The 22810-nt window shown below is 38.2% G+C and overlaps 4 protein-coding genes across 5 annotated transcripts; all 4 read left to right on the forward strand.

The window, feature by feature from the left end:
• The first annotated feature begins 4759 nt into the window (after positions 1 to 4759).
• Positions 4760 to 7040, forward strand: cox6a1 (cytochrome c oxidase subunit 6A1). Its single transcript, XM_010776990.1, is given in 3 exon segments — positions 4760 to 4893; positions 5856 to 6004; positions 6735 to 7040. Coding segments are annotated over 3 exon segments (498 nt in total). The 5' UTR covers positions 4760 to 4796; the 3' UTR covers positions 6987 to 7040.
• Positions 7041 to 7104: 64 nt separating this feature from the next.
• On the forward strand, positions 7105 to 11742 carry LOC104950460 (uncharacterized). The gene is made up of 7 exons (XM_010776991.1): positions 7105 to 8401; positions 8506 to 8677; positions 8916 to 8986; positions 9488 to 9661; positions 9742 to 9839; positions 10398 to 10469; positions 10564 to 11742. Exons 1-7 carry the CDS (start codon positions 8386 to 8388, stop codon positions 10705 to 10707), a joined length of 747 nt encoding a protein of 248 aa, XP_010775293.1. The 5' UTR covers positions 7105 to 8385; the 3' UTR covers positions 10708 to 11742.
• Positions 11743 to 12514: 772 nt separating this feature from the next.
• On the forward strand, positions 12515 to 19610 carry hps4 (HPS4 biogenesis of lysosomal organelles complex 3 subunit 2). Of its 2 annotated transcripts, XM_010776994.1 has the most exons (13): positions 12515 to 12652; positions 12758 to 12869; positions 13796 to 13886; positions 13987 to 14130; positions 14223 to 14330; positions 14785 to 14901; positions 15259 to 15353; positions 15441 to 15513; positions 15633 to 15751; positions 16121 to 16766; positions 17357 to 17483; positions 17766 to 17877; positions 18671 to 19610. In XM_010776994.1, exons 2-13 carry the CDS (start codon positions 12838 to 12840, stop codon positions 18840 to 18842), a joined length of 1836 nt encoding a protein of 611 aa, XP_010775296.1. In that variant the 5' UTR covers positions 12515 to 12652; positions 12758 to 12837; the 3' UTR covers positions 18843 to 19610. The 2 variants fall into 2 exon arrangements, with proteins under 2 accessions (XP_010775296.1, XP_010775295.1); XM_010776993.1 differs by having other exon boundaries at positions 12515 to 12869.
• Positions 19611 to 19679: 69 nt separating this feature from the next.
• On the forward strand, positions 19680 to 22590 carry LOC104950461 (uncharacterized). Its single transcript, XM_010776992.1, has 3 exons — positions 19680 to 20624; positions 21465 to 21609; positions 22048 to 22590. The coding sequence occupies exons 1-3, from the start codon at positions 20213 to 20215 to the stop codon at positions 22391 to 22393; spliced, it is 903 nt and encodes a 300-aa protein (XP_010775294.1). The 5' UTR covers positions 19680 to 20212; the 3' UTR covers positions 22394 to 22590.
• Positions 22591 to 22810: the final 220 nt, after the last annotated feature.

Consider the following 22810-nt stretch of genomic DNA (forward strand, 5'->3'; position numbering starts at 1 on the left):
TAAAAGGCATTGGCTGCATGGTGCATATACAAACACTGTAACCAATACCTTGGTTGCTGATTGGCTAATGGTTACACAAGCCAAAAAACATTATGACATCATAAAGTGGCCAAAATCTGATCAGCTCATTTTCAGAAAGGTTTTTATATCATCAGGACAAAAAGAGAGAGAATCTTTTTTCCTGAAACTTTCTGAATCTCTTTTCAAAGATGGGGACACATGTTTATGTATAAAATACATGAAAAAGTGGATTTTGCATAATAGGTGACCTTTAAGTAAATCTAAATATGTGCTTTATCTGTCATATAGGCCTAGTGATTATCATTAAATGACATTAAATTAAAACCCATATAAATAATTTAGTTCACAAGTTAAGTTAGTAATTCAGTTATTTATTATTTGAAAATAAAGATATTCAATGCAAAATGAGTTGTGTTCCTGAAAAAAGTACTCGCCTCCTGTCATTTTGCAAAAGTGGACCCGGTCAAATCAAGTTGTGCATCATTTGGTCAATTTTACTTTGAGTTTTTATTGTTGCTACACGTTTCTCTTACGTTGGGGTTGAGTTGATGTCCGTTCCATCCACCCAGCTCCAGTGTCCCTCGTTCTCTCGCTCCACAAGTCCAATCCAATAATTGTATCTAATTTCAACAACTTTTGAAATGTAGTCCTATAAAAACAAAAAAAGAGAACACCAAAAGGTTAATTGAGGCCTTTGCTGTCTTTGTGTGCTCCCTATCAGAGCCTGCATTTGCACATTCAAACAGTCGCTGGTTGAACGTAACAAAGGACAATCACTCAAGTAATACTTTCTTTTCTAAAATACTTTCCAATCTATTCTATATATACTTTTACACCACTACATTTCTGAGGTAGGTATTGTACTTCACTACAAATACTTATCACTTGCACTTTCAACATGTTAAAACAGATGCTTATCTGATCTGATGCAGTACTTTTATGCTTTTTAGGGTTTTCCCTTCTCTGTAGTTTGTTATATAGTTTTTGGTTTTGGTGCATGTAAATGATCTGCAAAGACTGAAATCCCAAAGTTCCCTCCAGAGGGAGTTTGTCTCACACACACTCCAACAGGCTTAGGGGCAGGACATCTCTAAGCGGTTGACCAATCACAACAGAACCGGCCAGCTAACCAATCAGAGCAGACTTGGCTCTGGTTTTAGACAGAGGGTGAACATAGGTGCTGCAGCGCAGGCAGTATGAGAACCAAATAAAGACATTTTGATCATTAAAGTAAACATGTCACAGTAGAGGCACCAAATACAAATATGGAGGTGTGTGGAGCAGTGGACTAGTGCGGAGGTGCTCGGATCAGGGGAACACAGGTTCAAACCCCACTGCAGTCAGCATGTCATTGTGTCCCTGGGCAAGACACATCACCCCAAATTGCTCCAGTGGGAATTGCCCACCGTATTGAGTATGTAAGTCGCTTTGGATAAAAGCGTTTAACAAGTAACATGTAATGTAAACATATGAACCTGAAAATGAGCATAACAGGGCCCCTTTAAGAAACATTTTGCATCCACGCGTTTTACTTGTAATGGAGTATTTTTAAACCTTTGTATTTATACTTTCATTTATTAAAATAATCTGAGTACTTCTTCCACCATTCAGTGAAGGAATACATCAGCAAAACAAAAGAAAGCTCCACTTGAAATAAATAAACCTTACCAGTTCCTCCGCAGTATTCAGAACCACCAGGTGTCCCTCCTGTGCTCGACACTGGTCCTCCGCTTTGCTCCAGGTCAGTGAGTTGGTAGCAGCTCCTCTCGTAAGAAACCCATCCCTCCCTGCAGGCTCCTGGTTTCATGAAGATTAGTACAAGTCTTATTTCTAAACCACAACAACACTGAAATCTGATTTTAGGCAGTGTTTATCTTGAACTGGGAAAAGTGTCGGTAAAGAGACCTCCTGCTCAGTTGCTTCACCTTTGTTTGGAAACCGAAAAATACAAAGTTAAATCAAGGGCAGCAATTTGACATCATTATATGTCACTCTCTAAATGTAATAGGTTACAGATTTATATCAAATGGTGTTATTAAGTAAAGTAATAAGCGATTTAAATTACTTCATGAAAGTAATGTAATTCATTTAATATGATAAATTAAACTGGGCAATTAAGATTAAAGGTCCTAAAAAGAAACTCAAACAAAGCAGTACAAACCTCACAGCATCACTTAACACTGATGACTGATACACTTTATTAAAATGTACTCAATAGAACTTAAACTAAAGTTGGACTACATGACAAACATGACATTATATTCTGCATTTAAGCTGTTTACCACACCCATTTGTAATGAGAAACATTTTGATTTGTAACTGTGATTTATTTATATTTTTCTCAGTAACTGCCACTCATCACCATTACACTATTATTGTAACTTATTTGATCCAGAAATGAAAAACGTCCCCTAACCAGAACTGGGTGATAAAGCTGCTCCTCCATTGATGATCCTCTTGAGGTTGAGTTTGACATCAGTGACTTCCTTGTTTAGCCGGGAGACTTTGAGACACAAACAGAAATAGTTACATGATAAGACGAGAGTGAATTAGCTTCATGAATAATGAATCAGCTGGAGGTGTTACATTTGATCCCAGTGACCACAGCAGGATCAGCAGCAGCAGCACCAGCACTCCATAGAGGACCCACATCAGGATCCTCTTCATGCCTACCAACACATTTGTTTTAACAGTTGATTGTGACTTTATTTCATACAAATAAAAAAAAACATTTACACATTTTACCCGTTGGTGCAGTCATTTGTGTCTCTCCATGGACAGGGCTGTTACCAGACGATCCAAACTGGTGATACTGAGACTCCATTACTTAAATAACTCAGAAAATACTTTATTAAAAATACTTCTTATGAAGTGAATACAAAACTGATATTTCTACCTATGTTGCTGTCATTTCAAAGTTCAAATCAAAGTTTATTGATGTGTTAGTGTTAATACAAATGTTCAGTCTGTAGTCGTTTGAAACTTTCCGAAAATAAGAGGTCACCTAAAACTTCATGTTTGTTTTCAAGCCGCATGTTAACTATTAACGGCTCAATAAATAAAAGAAAATTCTCTACTTTATACTGTATAATAAAAGTGCTCAAATACATACAGATACATTTATTTGTATGTTATTGTAATGTATGATATAAAAGTATTGTCTTTATTGATATTTGTATATTAAGTATTTCATTCTTTGTGTTATTGGTACATTAATGCACATAATATAGTCATGGATTTGTATGAATTTTGAAATGAATGATCGCAAGTAATTTCAAGAACAAACAAACAAACAAACAAACAAACAAACAACAAAGTAAAGATTCATGGCTTACCTCCATCAGACAGAATCTCTCTGGATCTCACTGTTGGACTCTGACCATGAAATCAAACACAAGTAAGAGTTTGCTCTGTTCCATATAATACTGAGTCTTTTACCCAAAATGCACACAGTTTTTTTGGAGGGGGGAAAGAGAAATTAGGTGATGGAACAACTTTGTCACACTGCACACATTAATTTCTTTCTTGGTATCATTGTATGTTTGAATCATTGACAATGTATTTTTTCAACATTTTCATGCTTCATTTGTTTAAAGTATATACTAGAAACATAATGCAAGGTTTCGTTGAAGATTGTGTAAGAATTCTTTGTAAGGTTCCCTCTCTATTCAGTTTACCTCACATCTGTCCTTGTACCTCTTGTGAAGTGACACATTTATTTTATCTACAGTGACTATTACATTTCTACTTATATTTACATTCATAAATATGCGTATTAAGGCCAAGCATATGGGGAAATCAACTATAAAGTAAACTATGAAATAAAGTCAAAATGTGAACAATACAGTAAACAATAAAATGTTTAGAATAACGTAAAGAGAATGAGGTTGAAACATCATGAATAAAGGCAAATTATCAAGAATAACCATTTGCGAAATAGGCATTACTGAATATTCTAGTAAGTCACCATTATTCCACTTTAATCTCTACCTGCAAAATAAAACCCATCTTCCTCTTCTCATTGTGTTGCCTTGTTCCTGACCCCAAATAATCTTCCGGATTCAGGCTACACTTGATACAAAGACACAAAGTCTTTATTGTCATATGCACAATAAATACAGCGTTGTTTTGGCAATGAAAATCCTAAATCTCAGGCTCCTGCAACAATTCATTTCAGACAGTTCAAAGTGCAAGTATTGTATTAAATACTATTTGGACATAATTGAACTGTACTTGATTCTTTCCGTTTAATGCTACTTTATACTTCTACGACCACTAAATTCCAGAGGAAAATATACACATTTTTTAATCCATTACATTTATTTAACAGCTTTAGATACATTTAACAAAATGAATAATAAAAAATTAATCAATAAATTAAGTCAATCAGAAAATGTGTTCAACAGTAAAAGGCTATGCGATGCAACAATACTATCGAGAAATGTCACACATAGGCTATAGGCAATTTCTCTGCACAATGATTGCTGATAATACTTTTCTACTCTTACTAAAGAAACATTTTGAATTCAGGTTTTTTACTAATAATTAAGTATTTTTACAACAATCTTTTGGTACTTTTACTAAAATAAATAAGTAAATGATCTGAGAACTTCACTGCTACAGGAACAATAACAGTTACCTGGAGTTTGAAGTTTTTATCCGGAGTCTCTGTAGTTCCCAGTCTCACCACGTGGTCACCCAGCAGCGCTGTCGGCCTCCACGTGACCACTCATTATAAAGTCCTTCCGGTCTCTCTGCTTCTCATTGAAAGGAAAATGGCTCTCGGACGCTTGTCTCAGGCTTTGCTCAAGTCTTCTCTGACCCAGAGCCGGCGTCAGCTTTCTGCTACCGCTGAACAAGGCCATGATGCATGTGAGTGAAGCTCCTCATTTTAGTTATCTGGTTTTATATAATGTCATGTATTTTAACGCCAACTAACAGTGACCTTGCTGAGCTAACGTTGCCCTTTTAGCATTAGCATTAGCACAACATCCTTGAGCGGAAATGCCAAAAACATGAGATTTTCAACCTGAAGACGTAGTCATTTCAGCCTGTCACCTCCTTTAAAACCTTTAAACTCATACATTTAATGTTTGTTTATTTACTTTGCTCTAATTAGGAGGCTAAAAAGTGGAGAAGTGATAATGTAAAGCTACGGCCTGAAGCTCAAGAGCAACAACAGTGAAACGTCAGGTCATTGGAGATACATAACTATCTAAGGTTATCTTTATTCCCCCAACTTGTATTAAGTTATACAAAACAGTTAACAACCATTGAAAGGGATTGAAGAATTGTCAAGTTTAAATAGTTTGTGCAGAGGATTTGAGCTAGATTGGGAAAAGTAAAAAAGAAATGACCTGATGGAAATACAAGTTCAATAATGACTTTTACATATTAATATTATGTTTTTATATTATTTTTGTTATTAGTGTGAAGACTAAAACACTCAAATAAACGGTACTGTTAAAAGTATCATGTGTATAATACCCAGCTAGTTAGAGACTAGTCACCTAAGTTAACAGGTGTCTTTATCATAACTGCTCTCATAGCTTAGATGTTGCCCCTGACTAACTTGATCATCAAACAACACTTTAATTAATATAACTTATTCAACATTTTAGTTATGGTAAACAGCACACATTAGGGGTTTCCTGGCCAACAATAAGTTGTCTTAACATTTCATAATGTCACACTTGTTGGGTGTAGAAACAATTGACTGAACCTCCATTTTTCTTGTTTCCAAAGCACATTCATTTCTTAACAATCTCAGTATGTTTGCACTTCTAATTGCTATATTTGATCAAACTAATTATTATTGTCTTTTTGTCTTCCAGCCAAGTTATGGAAGCGCCTCACTTATCTTGTCGCACTCCCGGGTGTTGCTGTGTGCATGTTGAACATGTACCTGAAAATGCAGCACCATGCGGCGCATTATGAAAAGCCAGAGTTCATCCCTTATTCCCACCTTCGGATTCGCACCAAGGTCTGACTCTATGTTACTTTAAAAAAAAAAATGTTGGAGTCTAGTTATTTGTCATTGCACAGAGTAAAATTACAGAGACAACAATATGCAGTTTAGAATCCAACCAGATAAAAGCAGTGAATTGTATTTTTCACGTATAGAAATAAAACAGTGGTGGAATTTAATGAAGTACATTAACTCTAGTCTTTTTCATATTATGTCGCTTTATACTTCTACTCTACTAGTAGTTTTAGACGCCAATATTGTTCTTTCTCTCCATTATTCAGTTGATAGTCAGATTATTAGCTAATGTAAAATATGAATTAGTCATTCAAATTAAAGGTAAAAAATAAAATTAGCTCAATCTTTTACCAGCTGCAATGAACTCATTAACGCATCAATAATTATAATAAGAAATGCACTAAATTGGGATGACCCATTGTGCTTGAAGTTCTTTTACTTTTGGTTCTTAAAGTCTATTTTGATGCCAATATTTTGTAGCTTTACTTAAGTAAGATTTTAAAAGCAAGAATTTTACTTGTAACAGGTTATTTTTGCATTTTAATAGTGCTACGTTTACTAATAAAAATCTGATTACTTCTTCTGCCTCTGTAAATAAATGGTTGGATATATAGAACTGCATGGGGTAAGAGATAATGAAGTAGTGTAGATAATACATTAGAAATATGCTATATACACTATACATCAGATGTATGGATATGATTTATTATCTCAATTGGTTTTCTTGCAGCGTTTCCCCTGGGGAGATGGCTCCAAATCCCTTTTCCACAATCGGGAGTTGAACGCCCTTCCTGGCGGCTATGAGGGCGACGAATAGTAAACCCTCCTCCAGACCTCCTGACTCTCTGGGGACCAGACCTCCCTCAGCGTTACTGGACCACACTTCCACTCTCAGTTTACTCTTCTTCTTCTGTTGTGTTTACCGCTGTGCTCTCAACATGGGGCACCTGAACCAACATTTAATTTTACTCTGGACCATTAAGCAAAATGTCAGCCTGATACTGAATGAACATTATTAAAGTAACTATTACCTCAATTCCTGTCTTATGTCTTGTTTTTGTTGATGTTGTGTTAAGGGCTGCAACTAACGATTATTTTGTACATTGTAGATTCATGTTTTGGTCTATATAGTGTCAGAACATACTGAATAATGTCCATCCCAGTTTCTCAAAGACCAAGATGGTACATTTCTTGTTTCTTCAGCACAACAAACTAATAAATCTACTTTAACATGATAGAAATGCGCATCAGTAAATCTCTATATTTGAGAGGCTAATGCTGCATCTTTTGATGAGAAATTCCCCATATTGATTATTCAGCTATCAAAATAGCTGAATACTTTTCTGTCCCATCAATTAATTAACTAATTGCTCTTTTTTTTTTAAAAAACACATTATTTTTCTACAGTAATAATTTAAAAGGTATAAATAATGTGTGGAATCTGGTCAGCTACTTCAGTTTTAATGAAGCCATTGTTTTTTTATCGTATCACTTTCCCCTTTCCAAACACCTTTTTTATTTATGTACTGTTTAATGACCCTTCAGATCCTAGGTCGATCCAAACCTGATTTCAGGTCGTTATTCAAAAGTAAATGCAGTACAGTGATGTGCCATAATCCTCACCCTTTTAGATTTGTTTTAATTACTTTACATTACACAATGAATCGTATATCAGCTTTTGTACAAATGTGCAATTTAGGTAACCCAAAAGCAGTTGAATAACATTTGTGGATTGTGCCACTCAGGGCATTATTTATAATTATTTCACTTATACATAAACTACGTTGTACATAAAGTACTACATCATAAAGGAAAACCAATACATTTAAACCATATATTATTTTCACAACCGACAATTTAATGACCTTAGGCCTATATTTTTATTGAACAAGGACCATGCATATACATATATTAATCTCATAAAGAGAAGGGATGCTATATGCCAGATTATAGCTAAACGCTACTTTCCATCTGCAATCCTTGAATTCCCCTTGTGTTTTTTTAATGTAATACATTTATTGCATTTAAACGAAATGTCCCTGTTTCACCTTACTGGATCTTTCTTACAGACTCCACCTCTTTCACGTGAACGCGCGTTAAGCCGAATTAGAAAATCCTGGGTTAACAAAGCTCGCAGATATCCAGCTTCATAACTCGGGTAATGTTTCTCCATTTCCTTCGCTTAGACACTTATTTAATAATGTGAAGAGTCCCGTGACGAACCGTCATCTCTAATAACATCGGATTTGTTGCTTTTAATCACCGTAGGGTTAGACACGGTTACGTTTTGATTACTAAATCTAGCATTGAAACATCTCGGATAACTGCGCGTAACCGCTCAGCCTCATAGGGGAGAGCAATCGAAAACCGAATCAAGACCCATGAATACAGAAAGAGGTGAGGATCATCTCATAGCATCACAAACTATATATAAATAATACTCTTTTTATTCTCATAAATGCATCTTCACACTTCCTTTGTGTATATGTTTTTATTTTCAGATTTACAGATGAGAAGAAACGAGAGGGCACATTTCTTCAGCTCCAAAGAGCAGGAACTAATATTGAAGTTGTATGAAGAAGAGAGAGAAATATTGACAGCCAAATCTAACACCACCACCGCCTCCAAACAGAGAGAGGAATCCTGGCAGAGAATAGCTGATCAAATAAACACGTAAGACATAATTATCTAAATGGGTTAATAATTAAATGTAGAATGTCGTTTTTAAATTTAATGATTGATACACTCTATATATTTTCATTCTCTTCTCTTTTTTTGTAATTTTAGCCTACTTAACATGAGTTAAAATCATTTGAAATTAATTGAATGAATTAGTTTAATTTGAAATATTACTCATACTTCACCTTTCCATTAATATATAATCTTATTATTATTTTTCATGACTTCTTAGGGTTTCGGACAGTGGCTTCAAAAGAACGTGGCAGCAAGTGAAAGTCAAACATAAGAATATCGTGCAAACAGGTAACTTTATTGCAAGTCTTCATTTACAATGGTTTGCCTTATGGAATATGATTTATTGCTGCTGCAGATTTAACTAACCAATAGTGTCTAAAGAAGTTCACATTTGCACACCCCTAAACATCTACAGTAAAATCCAACATACACATTAATGCAGCATTAATATAAGTGTGAATAACAATTAAAGAGAAACACATGATAATAAGAATAAATAAATACATGTATGCAACAGTATAAAAAATATATTTTTTTTATTTATATGCAATTGCAAGTCCAAGAAAGCTCAAATAACCCAGAAGTATCTTATATTATAGTAAAACACTCAGAGGAAAAATTGTACTAGTATTTTAAGGAAATTTTGCTGATAATATTGACATGAGTATGGCTTTAAATGTAGTATTTTTTACTTGTAGTAGGAATATCTACAGCGAGTAATTTATCGGAGGTAAAGGTCTTAGTGCTTCTTCCACCAACAGTTTTGCCTCTCAAAATGTTCTTGTGAAGCAAAAAGAAGACAGGTGGAGGTGCTGAGAAACCAGGGGGAACCAGGGACCCCGTCGCTGACCTCTGCAGAGGAGGACGTGCTGCAGCACAAAGACGGCCGGCTGAGAGTGGAGGTCCTTCCTGGGGGTGCCTTTATTGAGCCACTGACGGGGTCTGAAAGCTCTTTTATCAGTGGTAGGTGTATTTCATGTCTGATTAAAACTTGGTGAAGTATTTTCTATTATCTAACTCGATATTGTGCCCCACCCCTGTAGTCTCAGGCCATCCCGTCCTCCTCCTGCCGATAACTAAGACAGAACCAGAGAGTGTGAGCAGTGACGAGACCGACGTCAGTGACTCTCAGTTTGAAGGGGTAAGTACTTCTAAACATGTTGACATCACATTAGTGAAAGAACTGTTCAGATACCAACTTTGAGTAAAACCACTTATACCACAAGTTAAAGATCTACACACTGAAGATGTTACTGAAGATAAAGCTTGTAAGTAAAACCAATTTAATGTGCTTAAAGAAAATCAAAGCATAAAAAACTGTCTTCTTAAGATTATCATTACTTATACCTTAGTATAAAAGCAGGATTTTACTGTTTGTTGAGGTGAAGCATGTTAACCATGTTTTACAGAACTGTTAATAAGGATTAATATTACTATGGATAACTTCCCACAGCCCACATTTGAGATCTTGCAACCATGAAATGTTTTTGTGCAACAATGTGCTTTCTTTAACATACTCTTCAATTGCAAATATCTTAATTTGTTAAGGCTTTCAGACAAAGGCAGTGGAGCAAAAAGTACAAAATGTAGCTACCTCTTAAATATAGCGGAGGAAAAGAAGAAGGTGGCACGACAAGATTAGGCTCAAGTTTAGTACAACTACAGGACTTGAGTAATTGATTTAATGTTTTTCTTATAGGTTTTGCATAATAGCAGCTTCCAGGAGAAGGCTAATTCAGCATGTGCTACAACCGGTGGCAGAAGAGAAGCGGTGAGTTAAGTGTCAATACTGGGCTTTGGTACGATAACAGTTAGAGAAAACCAAAACCAATATGAGCTCATGTGTTGTTTCCTTTTGCTTTCAGAGGCATACAGAAGACATACGGGCGCTTTACTGCAACTACCTAAAGAAGGAGATGGATAACCGGGACCATCAGATGGCATACAGAGCACTGAAGATGAGGAAAATAGAGAAAGAAATGTTATTACTTGATAAGCAGCTTATGTGACCATGGTCTTTTTTTTCTTCTTACTATTATTATATGTAAAAACAATATTTCAGGTCGGAGAAAGTAATAAATTGCCTTTGTCTGAATGCACTGTTACTGAACACTGCCAATTGTATTATTTGATGTTTGCTATATGATTTATTGTCTAATCAAGTCTTCTGACATTTTTTTTCAACTTCATTTGCAACATCAACAGAAAAATATTGGGGACAATAAACAAGGGAACACACATTTAACATAACAACACATTACATTAACTCAAGACAAAATGTTCATTACCTTTCATACACATTTCCTGTGGGATTTAATGATGTATTTGACTGGTCAACATTAGAGAGCTTCAGTGGAACCTCATTAAATCGTGGGACTCTAATCTATAAGTAACAATTTATTTTCGCTATCCAGGAAATGGTTAGGGAGACAATGTTGAATGTTGGGCAGCCTTGCACTTATTAATGTTATTTTGGTCGGATAAGTCTGTTGCTTGTCTTTAATGTTACATAGTTAAGTTAACTTTTTTTGCAGTTTTGTTATAAGTCTGTAGTTAAAGAGTGGGCCCAGCTACAAAAACAAGAGGCTGAAAGGCTGCCCGGTCGCACTGTTTTATTTTACTTCCTCTTGAAATCCTGTGCACGTTCTCTCCGAGACTTCACGGATGTTAGCGCAATTTTCAAGATGGCGGAGTGCTTAGCGACACTTTAAGAACACCATTTACCCTGCAACAATTTAAAAGTCGATTTAGGGTACGAATCTGACCCGACTTAGTTGCTGCATATCTGCAGATTCCTCTCGAGAGCAGCTCACTCAACTTTGACTTAAATGCAGTAATTGTCTGACTGAGCTGCGCGTGCACGCTCAACATCTGAAGACATCCTCTATCGAGCTCTGAAAACAGGATTCATATTTCTAGAGCTCGGCCCATGGTAAAGATCAATGTATTCTACTGACCATGTGAAGCAGGATTACTGGTTCATGTGTATTTAAAATATGCAGGTCGCATTACATGGTTGTTCAGAGCAATTACACATACCGTTTATCCCATTTTAAGTTATTTGTTTTCTTATTATTCTTTGAAAAAACCTTAATCTTACTGTGAATAAAAGTGTCATTGTTCTGACAAAGCCCCCTGTAGTTTATAAAATCATTTCCAGTTTCCTTTAAATATGTGTTCAAGGTCCAACTGAAAAAGTAAATACAAACTTCAACTTGAGCACATGCTGTAGGATGGAAAATAGAGCTTACAAATAGTTCATTTTTGTTATGGTTGGTGTCATAATGAAGACATTGCATTTAATATGATATACCATACATAAATGCAATAAAATGGGCCACATTTTACACTCGCTCAAGGCAAAGCCCCTTTTATGAGACTCGAATTGTAAGCATATTTAAGAAAAGTTCAAACATTTTATGAATACAATTGCATATACCTACTTCAGTTAGCCTACATTTGACTGAAAAATATTGTTTGTTAATGAGGGCCAAGGATCGCCTGGCTACAAGATTTGACATAGAAAGCATAATCTCATCATAAAAAGGGCTAATACACGTTTTACAATTAATATGCCTAAAAGTAAATACACATTAGCTACGAGTAGACATAATGTAATTCATAAATAATGATATATACTTTAAATAACAAATATTTTAACTTGTGTAAATGCTGCCGATACAGAATATTAAAATCAAGTTAAAAAGTAAGTTGTATTTCTTGTACCACAATGTACGGCTCGTTGAATGTTCTGTCGATTCTAAATGGCGCACTTGTTTGTCCCTTGAAGCTCGCCATACTTTCACATGACTTCCACTACGTGACTGACCCGCATTCCTCAATTGGCAGCACTATTCTGTCAAAGTGGCTAATTTTCGTGGCGAATACAACATAAACAGTGGAAGAAAAAATATTTATCCACCATCCCATTGTGTACATTTTCCTCCGGCGCCTGTACGACTTGTAACAGATGTTTTTAGTAACTTTGGAGGATTAGTAAACATCTCTCTCGGACTCGCAGCTGAAGTATTCACTTATTTTTTCCGTTTTCATCTCCAGGCTGTCGGGTTGGAAATACATGGATACAAGATGACTGAAGACTAAGGAATATTTATCTTTCTCTGGGCTTCGTGTCGGTGATGGCTGAGCTCGTGCTGCCAGACTCAAGAAGGTAACTGTGCAATACGCAGTGGTGGAAAGTAACGAAGTACATTTACTCAAGTACTTTACCATTTTAAAGGACTTGTACTTTACTTGAGTATTTACTGTTGCTACTTTGTACTTATACCCCACTAGAATTCAGAGGTTATTCATGTAAATTTACTCCATAACATGTATTCTACTTTTCAGCTTTGGATTCTAGATGAGAAATGTAGGCCTAATCAACACTTAAATAAGACTTTAGTGGAGTATTTCAAGACCATAGTAATTCTACTTTTACCCAAGCAAAGGACCAGAGTAGTACTTTTTCCACCACTGTTAAAATCCTGTTTTTCATATTTGGTATTAAACAGTTTTACAGTGTTCACATTTTGCTTAACCTCTCCATGTTTATGTACAATATTTTTGTTTTATTTTATTCTAAATTGGAGACAATATTACAACATCAAATTACCCCATCTGGGGGATGAGAATAAATGTATTTATAACTTTGATTCTGATTTGACTTTTGATGCTCTATTGACCAAAATCTGCAGAATGGTCCAGTAACAGTCCCCTCTGTGTCTGTAGATAGTTACATCCAACCCATAGACTGATGTGTTAAATGCATTTGTGTTCAACTTAATGGTTTATTTGTTCAATTAAAAACAACAATTCCTCCCATTTATTTTTTTAATAGACAATCAGTTCTTGCACATTCTCCTTCTGCCATGCAACTCGCAATAAAAAAAACTGAGAAATAATAATATAAAAATCATTAGCCATAATATTTGAAGCATGAGCATCACTAAAGCTGCTTGTTAATAACCTTATCAATTAAAGGGATTTCATTCATTTATTCTCTAGTATAAAGTGTGTCCAGGGAAACCTTGGACACACGGTTTGCTCTCTAGTCATTCACTGAAGATCTCTTTTATTTCTGTATTTTTTCCGAAGGTGTAATTATTTCTTCCTCTATGATGGATCCAAAGTCAGAGGAGAGAGCGACCAAACAAGAGAGGGAATCTGCTACTTCTACCCTGAAGAGGTTTGTCCTCTTTTGATTTGTGGTTGTACTGTTGAGTATGATAATGTTTGTTTTTGAAGACCCTGTTTTGGGGGTTGATTCCTGTGTGTGTTTCTGTCAGACCCCTTTAGATCGGCAGGAGCTGCTCTGTGGTCAGCTGGCGGGCGCGGGTCGCTGTGTCTCTGAACTCTCGTCCTCTCCTGTGCGGATCCTGAACCTGCACCGCAACAGGTTTGCCATCCGCATGGAAGAGGATTTCTTTTGGGTGAGTGAGCACAATCCTGGACATTTTCAAGATGTTTCTCACTTTTGAGTCTTTGATTTTAATTTTAGGCACATTTTTTGTGTGTTTTGCAGGCTCTGGGTTGCTCAGTGGAAGTCCCCACCGCCAGTGTCTGTGAGCTCCTAGATCAGCTCATAAACCTTTTCTGTTTCTACAACGGCTCCGTCAGACACAGCTACCAGGTGCACTTTTCAGTTGTCTAGTAGTCTTATATTATAGAAGTCTTGTTTAGTTGTTTAGCCAGGTTTGTGGCACAGAGATGTTTTGTTTGTTTTTTAAAGAAAGACTTGCATCTAGTTGTAGACCAACACAAATAAGGATTTTATTCTAATATAAATACATTTGTGCTATATGCTTACAATAGATAAGAAATACAAGTGGAGATATTAGGTAAAATAATATAAAATATAAGAAGCTAAATATACATGCACGAAAAGACAGAATTCTTTGCACAATAGAGCATCTGTTAAAATTGTCGAAAAGTGACATAACTCAGGAAACAAGGTTATTATTCATTCTCAACTAGCAGGTACTTTTCATTTATTTATTTGCTTTTTCATTTTAGTTAGAATTATTTTTAAATGTGTGTATATTCAAAGATGCTTTTTGTAATTGAAACTCTGTTTTGCGCTGCAGCTGAACAGTCAGGAGACCCTGGCGTCTCGCTGGGCTCAGTATCTGTCCCACCTGCAGTCAGGATCCTCAGAGCTTCAGCACATCTTCAGCTGCTTGAAGACCATCGACTCAACTAATGTACGCACACCATTCTAAATGTAACCTGCAGTAGTGTATCACAAGCTCCTCCTGCATAAAGCTAACCTCAAACAGGATGTGAATGTCACAATGTCCTGTGGTCTCTTCAGTGTGTCTTAGCAATGTTTTTTTTTGCACATTCATTCACAAGCTAGAAACCAAATGCCAGTAAATCCGGGATATTCTGAGCCCTATGCGAAATTGAAAGGTTGAAACAATGTAAACATTTGCTCATTTTGTAAGTAACACATTCACTAAGTGTTAAAGTTATTATCTTATAAACAATATATTTGTCACCTTTCAGTTTTTGTGCTTTTACAAGACATGCATGCTTACATTTTTCATTCTTATCCCCAGGTTGACCCCCTTCTGCTGCTCAAAGCTGCCCTCATTCTTCAGGCCTGTCAGCGCTGCCCTCTGGTGTTAGCAGGCTGTATTCTTTTCAGAGGAAGGTGAGCTGACACTTCCACTGTTGCCAGCTGTCAGTCGAATTGTTTATATGTAATTTTTTGTTCCTGAAATCTGACTTTTCTCCACAGAGTTGTAAGCACGCAGATGTCTCCCCAACTCACAATGAAGGTGATGGTTCATGAGAGTGGGACATACACAAAGGTAGGACAGTCTTAAGCTTTTCTCATCAAGGCTTTAAAACACTTGAAATAGAAAAATAATCCCCTAAGAAGTGGCCATTTATTTAAAAATATATATATTATGTTTTGATTTGGTTTCAGTCTCAGAGACCCAATGGACAGAGCAGCTCATTTGGCAGCGCTGTCAGCTCCACCACTGTGTTCCTGACCCCGTCTGAACTTCAGTACCTGCAGTCCACCCCCGTCGACAAAGATTTCAGGTAGTGTCTGCTCTGAGATTCAGTTTGAATAACATAAAGTATGTGTCCTAATTTAAACATTAAATCCTCTTTTAATCGAACTCTGGGCTGTCTGGGATCTCTGTGAATTTGGACACTTGCACCCAAATTAGTTTTCCAACACTTAACATCTGACCGATGATAAAGGCTTCTGTGTGTTGCTTTTTGTCTCTGTTCCTTTGTACGTGTGTAATTCTGTCTACTTTAATGTGTTACCCACACAAAGACAAACCAAAATCTACTCATTTGGACTATCCAAATGTACTGTGAAAACACCCTTACACCAGCTCTCTAAAATGTGTTATATTTCCAGCAAATTCTGAGTGTCTCAAACTGTTTTCTACCCACCAGTTCCCACTCTACTCCACACAAAAACACCCCCCTAAAGAAGACCCGCCTGTCAAGAACGTTATCCGACACTCCCTCCTCCACAGAGTCAGAGCCGTCTGATCCAGGATCCTCCCAGTCTCCCCAGAAGCTCCTCAGCCCTCACCTGTCAGCAAGCTCTGTGTTTAGCTCAGATCCATCACAAAGCACCCCCGATCCTCCCCCTCCGCAGCCTCTCGAGCCTCCTTTCTCAAACGGGAAACACTCCCCTGTGGAGGAGTCGCTGGAAGAGTCGTACTATCACAGCTTTCACAGCAACGGAGAGGGAGGCAGTCAGATAGATAACGGTGGAGACAGCTCAGCGTTTGGAGAAAACTCCCATCTAAATGGAGGTGGAGTCGATGGAGCTTGTGGGGAAGAGTTTAACTTCAGAGTAGCTGAGGAGTCACATGACAACAAGGTTTCTGAAGAGGTCAGCGGACGTGGCTGTGGGAGAGTTCAGGGCCACGAGGTAGAGAGGCCAGATCCTCCTCGCTCCGATGCTTTCGAGCACCCAGGGGAGAGTCCACTGATCCCCATGACGCTGTACCTGCACAGGGTCAAAGGGCTGGTGCTGGCTCTGTTGGTGGAGCCGCACTTCTTAAGCGACAAAGCTTCTATGGAGGAAGTGGTAAGAAATGAAAAAAAAGCAACTCTCATATTAATTACTTTAAAGCTCCCCTATTATATCAATATATTATAGTTCTCAGATATATACAAAACATGTCTCTGAAGTGTTTGGCTCCAAATACCAAACAGATCACCCATTGTAGAATCCCATAAACCCCTCTGTTTCAGCCCTGTTTTAAAAGTGTCTGTTACTTTAGATGAAAATAAGGTCCCCTCCCCACGCCCCTCTGCGAGATATTTGGTTAGAAAAAGCATAATGGTGCTCTAGGAGGTGATTCAGGTGATAAGGTGGGGAAGGGGTTACCTTGGTTGGTTATTGGCTAATGGTTACACAACCCAAAAAAACATTTTGACATCTCAAAGTGGCCAAAGTCTGATCAATTAATTTTCAGACAGGTTTTTATATAAATGGATCAGGACAAAAATAGAGGGGTTCTTTGTTCCTGAAACGTTCAGAGTCTCTTTACACAGAGGGGACACATGTGTATGTATAAAAGTCATGAAAAAGAGGATTTTGCATAATAGGTGAGCTTTCAGTTTGTGAGCTTAGTGATGCTAACAACCGACTCCTCCTTTCTGGCTTGTATCCAGTATCATAGCAGCCTGGCGTCACTCAATGGACTGGAGGCTCATTTGAGGAGTGTCTCCCCTGGGGTCCCGGGCGCTCCAGGACCCTACATCTTTGCCCATTTTGACTGCATTCAGAGCACACTGACATGTAAGGCTCTTATAATACTTTGACCTATTTCCTCTCTTTACTCTTCTTTGTATAGTTTTGTATTCACTCTGCTATTATTTGCAATCAGAGTATGTTGTCTTTTCTTCTACAGTAAGTAGTAAGTATCTTCTGCCCCATCTCTACCTGGGGACTAAAGGGGGGTTTGGTAGTTTATATTTGTCTTTGCATGATCTAACGGCTGATTAGTCAGACTGCGATTCCTTTGTGCAGCCTGTCCAGGTTAATGTGGTACTGAGTGTGTTGTTGTGTGTGTGTCTGCAGCCAACCTGTCTGGTCGACCGGGGGGAGCCCCGGAGCGGCCCTTTGTGAGGGCCACATCACTCCTTCACTCGCATTTCTGTAACACTGAAACTCTGCAGGAGGCTATTATCAGGTCAGTACGGCACTGATGTGATGGTGGTGGTTTGGTGGGGGGTGGGGGGGTTCTTGTACTTTTCATGAGACCTCAAGTAGAAGTCGGGGGTGGGGGGTTGGATCTGTCAGTTCATCTTGTCTTTCATCACATTACAACAATCCCTACATGATCTTCCACTAGGTCAGTTTATCTCAAAGCAATTATGTTGTATCTTTAAAATAAGTCTACAGATATGCAAAACAAATAGAGTGTCCGTTACTACTAATCATGTTTGGGCCAATAGAAACTGCAATATGATTCTGATACATATATATTTGATGAATCAGACACTTAATATTTTTGCTGTCAAATCAAGTCCAAATTACAGCTCCCGATTATTCTCTAATTTAATGGATGAGTCTATAAAAGAACACAAAAATATGGAAAGATATCCATTCCATCTTTTCAAATTATATATAACAGAGAAAAGTAGAACATCTCCATATTTGAGGGGCTTAAAACAATATTTCTGCAATTTTTGGATCATCATCATTGCAGCTCTAGTTCAAATACAATTTAAATATTTTAAAGTACATTAACACGATCCAAATTGAAATGTGTTTCTGTTTGAGTACGAAACAGAACGGAACAAATGGTAGATAGGGTACTCAGCAGTGTTACAATGATGAATGAGAAGTTTTCCCCTGTAAAAGTATTTTACATCACACTCCAAAAGTTCTTTGTTTAAGGTCTTTATTATGTCGCTTTGCTCTTTGTGTTGCATGTCCTCATCCTACATGCTTGAAATGTAAATGTGACATTCTCACCGCAGGAGTGCAGGAGCTGCTGTGTATGGGACCCGCAGCGTGGCTCAGGAAACTTACTTCCAGCAGCACGGGGGATCGCTGAGGAACTCCGGCATCCCTAACCACCAGGACAGTGCTTTCTCTCTGCCCGGCAAGGCCCGCCACAGACTGCTGAAACACGGGGTTAACCTGCTCTGAGGAGCTGTGGTCTGTCAACATGTGGAGAGCTGCCCTGTGAGTAACCTGAAGAAGCAGGGAGAATATTTCAGTTAAAGTTTACTCTGCTTCCTTGCTGCTGTGGTTCAATTGTTCCCACAGAAGATTGTATAATGATAGATGTATGAAACTTTTACATTCATAGCAGAACTTTTTTATTTGTGTAGCTATTAATCACAGAGAGGATGTTTGGTAGAGGTAATGTAGAGAAATATGTGTTTACAATGAGGTTTTATTCATAGTTTCAGTTGTTTCTGTGTTTCTTTGCCAAATATTATTTCTGTATGTCTTAAATGTTACCTTTCTAGAAGTGCACAATTGCTTTATTAATAAGCACCTGTTTACACTTTGCACACATTATTATGCAGCGTTTTTACTCTACAAATAGTTTCCGTTCAGTCAAATCATCAATAAAGTAAGTAATAGTTTCTCTAAACTTTATTTATTTAATCAGTATGCAATTTAGACATCTTAATTCAATTTAATCATGCATCATTCCTTGCTGCACACACTGCAAAACTGTGTTGTTTTAGTGCACAATTTATTAAATGATCTAAAAAAAGTTTGTATAAAATATCTATTTATTTCAAAACCAAATCTTGGTACCATTAAAAACGTGTTATTTAACTATTGAGCTATTATATTTACTGTGTCTGTACAGATATGTCTGTTTTCTTAAGTTTGCCCAGAAGACTTACCCTGTGATATACTGTAGTGCATTATTAGTGGAAATTAAATGAATACATGATCCTCTCAGTGTTGAGTCTTGTGAGCTACTTTTGTAAATGCTTGTTTGAAACCACAGGGGCTACACGGTGCGATTAGGGCCATCAGCGGCCTGCATGTGAACCTTCAGTCCGACCCCCATTGTTTCCCACTTCAGGCTTAATGCCTTTTTTTCAAAATGGTAACAACTCGCCCGCAGAAGGACGTGCGCACGGCTATTTAAAAAAGCCAAACACATGCTCATAAAATGTTATTATTCACGGTTTTACCAAATCATTCTGCGCTGTATGTGTTATAAATAAGATCGTTGTTGATGTTCCAGATATGGAGTCATTAGAGTAATTAGCTAAGTAGCTGAATTTGAATGGTTGGGGTCGGTGCTCTCAGGGGCGCCTCATTATGCAGGCGCATTGAAAGAAAGCAGTGGGGGGCAAATGGGTGGTTAAGGGCTCGAACAAAAAGAGGGGCAGGGTCTATGAGGTGGGCAAGGATTCAAATTCTAAGTGGAAAGATGTCCCCATTGTCAGTGGGGTATATAGCAAGCAGAGAGAGGGAGAGTTGGCACAACAGAAAAGCTGCCTGCTATCCATCAGTGAAGATCCAAAGGGCCGGATTTAGAAATCGCCATGGCCTCCTCGCGATGCATTTGGATTTCTCTATTTCTTCTATCGGGGGTGATACGTTTCTTTGGAGTATTTAGCCGCCCAGTAGACACGCTGGAATTTCATAAAACTGCAGATGAATCCGGAACAACTTTACGCGCAGAAGTGTTGAGGCGGTGGAGGCGCGGGGTGGCGGAGACGTACCGGGAGCGGTGCGCGGAGCGGGCGGCCCCTTGGCTGGAAAACACACAGCCAGCTCCCGAGGATAATGCCACACTGTTGCAGCTCCGTGCTCTACCCTTAACCCCTGGAGCATCCCATGGCCTGGTTTTCCCAGGAAAATCCCTTTTCAGCTTTGTGCGTTCGGTTTATCACTGCTGTCAAGAAGGACGGGACTGCAGGAGCGTAAAAGGAATTCAAGGTCGCCTGAGAGGAGGTAAGACAAAGTAGATCCAGCTCAAACGCATGTCTTGTCAAAGCCTACTTTAGAACTGAAAGTGTTGGTCCTGCTTTGCTGCAGAGCTCGATAAGAAAAAGTAGAGATCAGGTTGGTTTTCATGTGTTTTACTTCCACAAATGGTTAGTCAATTAATTATTACAAATATGGTGGGAAATGGTGCATTCAGGATTAAACTATAGGCCCGTAGACACTCACCATCAAGAGGGCCATAAAGGCAACCAGTGGTGAAACGTTCTTCAACTGCAAAAACTTTACTTGTTGATTCTATTTGTTGAGTATTGTCGTATTGACACATGCTCATCAGATTTGGGCTGAAGATATTCTCAATATCTTTGCTCAATAAAAGTATTGACATTTGTCTTCAAATTCACTAAATTCTCTCTACACCTTGTGTTAACATGCAGCATTGAGAGGGTCAGCAGGGGACAAGTTGCAACATCAAACTGGCATATAATTCATATGTTGTGTTCAAAGAGTGACACTGTGGGAATGTCACCATTGCAGAAGTGAAAGCGGATGTGCTTGAAAAGCAGCTCGAAGGACATTAATGGCTCCATGAATGCATCTGTATAGAAGACGATGTTATCTACATTCAAATGAGTCTTAGCTGGCTTAATGTCCTCTCAGAGAGGTGTGGAGACATCCTGCTGACAGATTAACATGGTGTTAGGAGTGAAAACATCACCTCTGTGGTGTAAATCTCACTCTGATCCCTGGGATTTATTAAAATGGAGCCTGACATGAGTGTATGTGCTGCTCTGTGACATGAAATACTCTTAAACTTCTCTGTGACTGACTCCCTCTCCTGCTCCTCAGGCACAAATGTGGAGTTTTTCTTCACCAGGGAGATTTTATCGTTGTCGGTCATCAGAGCCGAGCTTCACCTCCAACTATCCAACCCACAACACCTGGACATCCATCCTGTGCTTCCATCATTGGCAAAGCGAGGCCTTAATACAAGGTAAACATGATCCAGAGGTCTAAGAAAATATAGAACTTGTGGAGTGATATTATGTTCTGTGATACTATGACGATTTCCAAACACTGCAGACTCAAAACAAACCAACATGCAAAGAAGAGTGGATCCTTTGTATGCCCTCTTAAGATATTCCTAAGAGGTTGGAGGATCTATAATTCATCTATGAAAATCCTAGACTTTTGATTGCATATAAATTAAACCTTACTGAGATTTACGCATAGTGGTCTGCTATTTATACTATGATAGTTTTCCTAAAATAATATACATGTTGAATGGAAACTTGATTGTACTGTATAGTCGTTTTTTTGTTCATACACAGCCCTCTTTCACCATCTCACCACGACCTTTAAAAGTCACACTGACTGTTTGTCTCTGGAAGTCAGGCCTGGTTGTAACTTTGTTGTCTCTCGCCTCCTTCAGGTACAGTTTGTGGTCTCGGGGCAACACGGTGGACCTGAGGGTGGATCTGCTCTTCCTCTTCCAGAGTCTTCAGGAGGCGGCAGGTGGTGCTGGAGGGGGTCCAAGCCTGGTGAACATGCGGCGGGTGGTGTTCTCTTCCAGGGGGTATGCACCAGGAGAAAAGCCCACTTCTGGTGCACAGCAGGACACGGCTGTTGATGTGTGGGGGGAGGGGGCCGGCAGCACACGGCCTGCCCTGGAGCGGAGCCTAATCCTGGGCTGCAGTCAGGCTGGGTCGGGGGTGTCCTGTAGGACGGGCGGTGTTCACCCCTCACACACACCTTTCATGGCTCTGTACTACAGATGAAGTCAAACTGAAGTTAAAAAAACTCTATTTTCGGACTAAGAGACATGCAGAGTCAAAGCTCACGAGGACATTATGCACTTCAATGTCAAATATGTTAATTTATTAATGTTATTTCTTGCTAAATATATATGTAAATAGTGGATATGATACACTGTAACTGAGTCATACTTTGGTTATTAAAGCTCAATCTAACAATGGCTTGTTGTTACAAAAGTGTCTGTTTGTGGGCATGAAACAGTCTACTTTGTTCAGCTGTGTTCCCCTTGTGGATATTCTGGTCCCAACACATGTTAGATATGAAGGTTTATTTCAAGAGGTTTTCACAGGTGGTGGAAAAACAACACCTGGACAAACAGAGGGCCTGTGCATGTGCTGTGACCACTACATGTGTCAGGAAATATTGTTACTTTTAGATCT

The sequence above is a fragment of the Notothenia coriiceps genome, unplaced genomic scaffold (assembly GCF_000735185.1).
Source record: "Notothenia coriiceps isolate Sejong01 unplaced genomic scaffold, NC01 NC01_scaffold00017584, whole genome shotgun sequence".
Lineage (NCBI taxonomy): Eukaryota > Metazoa > Chordata > Actinopteri > Perciformes > Nototheniidae > Notothenia > Notothenia coriiceps.

Bases quoted from the DNA above. Each gene is read 5' to 3' on its own strand.
- LOC104950460 (XM_010776991.1), top strand. The intron at 8,678-8,915 runs GTAAGACATAAT...ATGACTTCTTAG, and splicing joins ATAGCTGATCAAATAAACAC to GGTTTCGGACAGTGGCTTCA. The intron at 9,662-9,741 runs GTAGGTGTATTT...CCACCCCTGTAG, and splicing joins TGAAAGCTCTTTTATCAGTG to TCTCAGGCCATCCCGTCCTC.
- hps4 (XM_010776993.1), top strand. From the start codon at position 12,838: ATGGCTGAGCTCGTGCTGCCAGACTCAAGAAG. The intron at 15,514-15,632 runs GTAGGACAGTCT...ATTTGGTTTCAG, and splicing joins AGAGTGGGACATACACAAAG to TCTCAGAGACCCAATGGACA. The intron at 16,767-17,356 runs GTAAGAAATGAA...GCTTGTATCCAG, and splicing joins AAGCTTCTATGGAGGAAGTG to TATCATAGCAGCCTGGCGTC.
- LOC104950461 (XM_010776992.1), top strand. From the start codon at position 20,213: ATGGCCTCCTCGCGATGCATTTGGATTTCTCTATTTCTTCTATCGGGG. The intron at 20,625-21,464 runs GTAAGACAAAGT...CCTGCTCCTCAG, and splicing joins TCAAGGTCGCCTGAGAGGAG to GCACAAATGTGGAGTTTTTC. The intron at 21,610-22,047 runs GTAAACATGATC...CGCCTCCTTCAG, and splicing joins AAGCGAGGCCTTAATACAAG to GTACAGTTTGTGGTCTCGGG.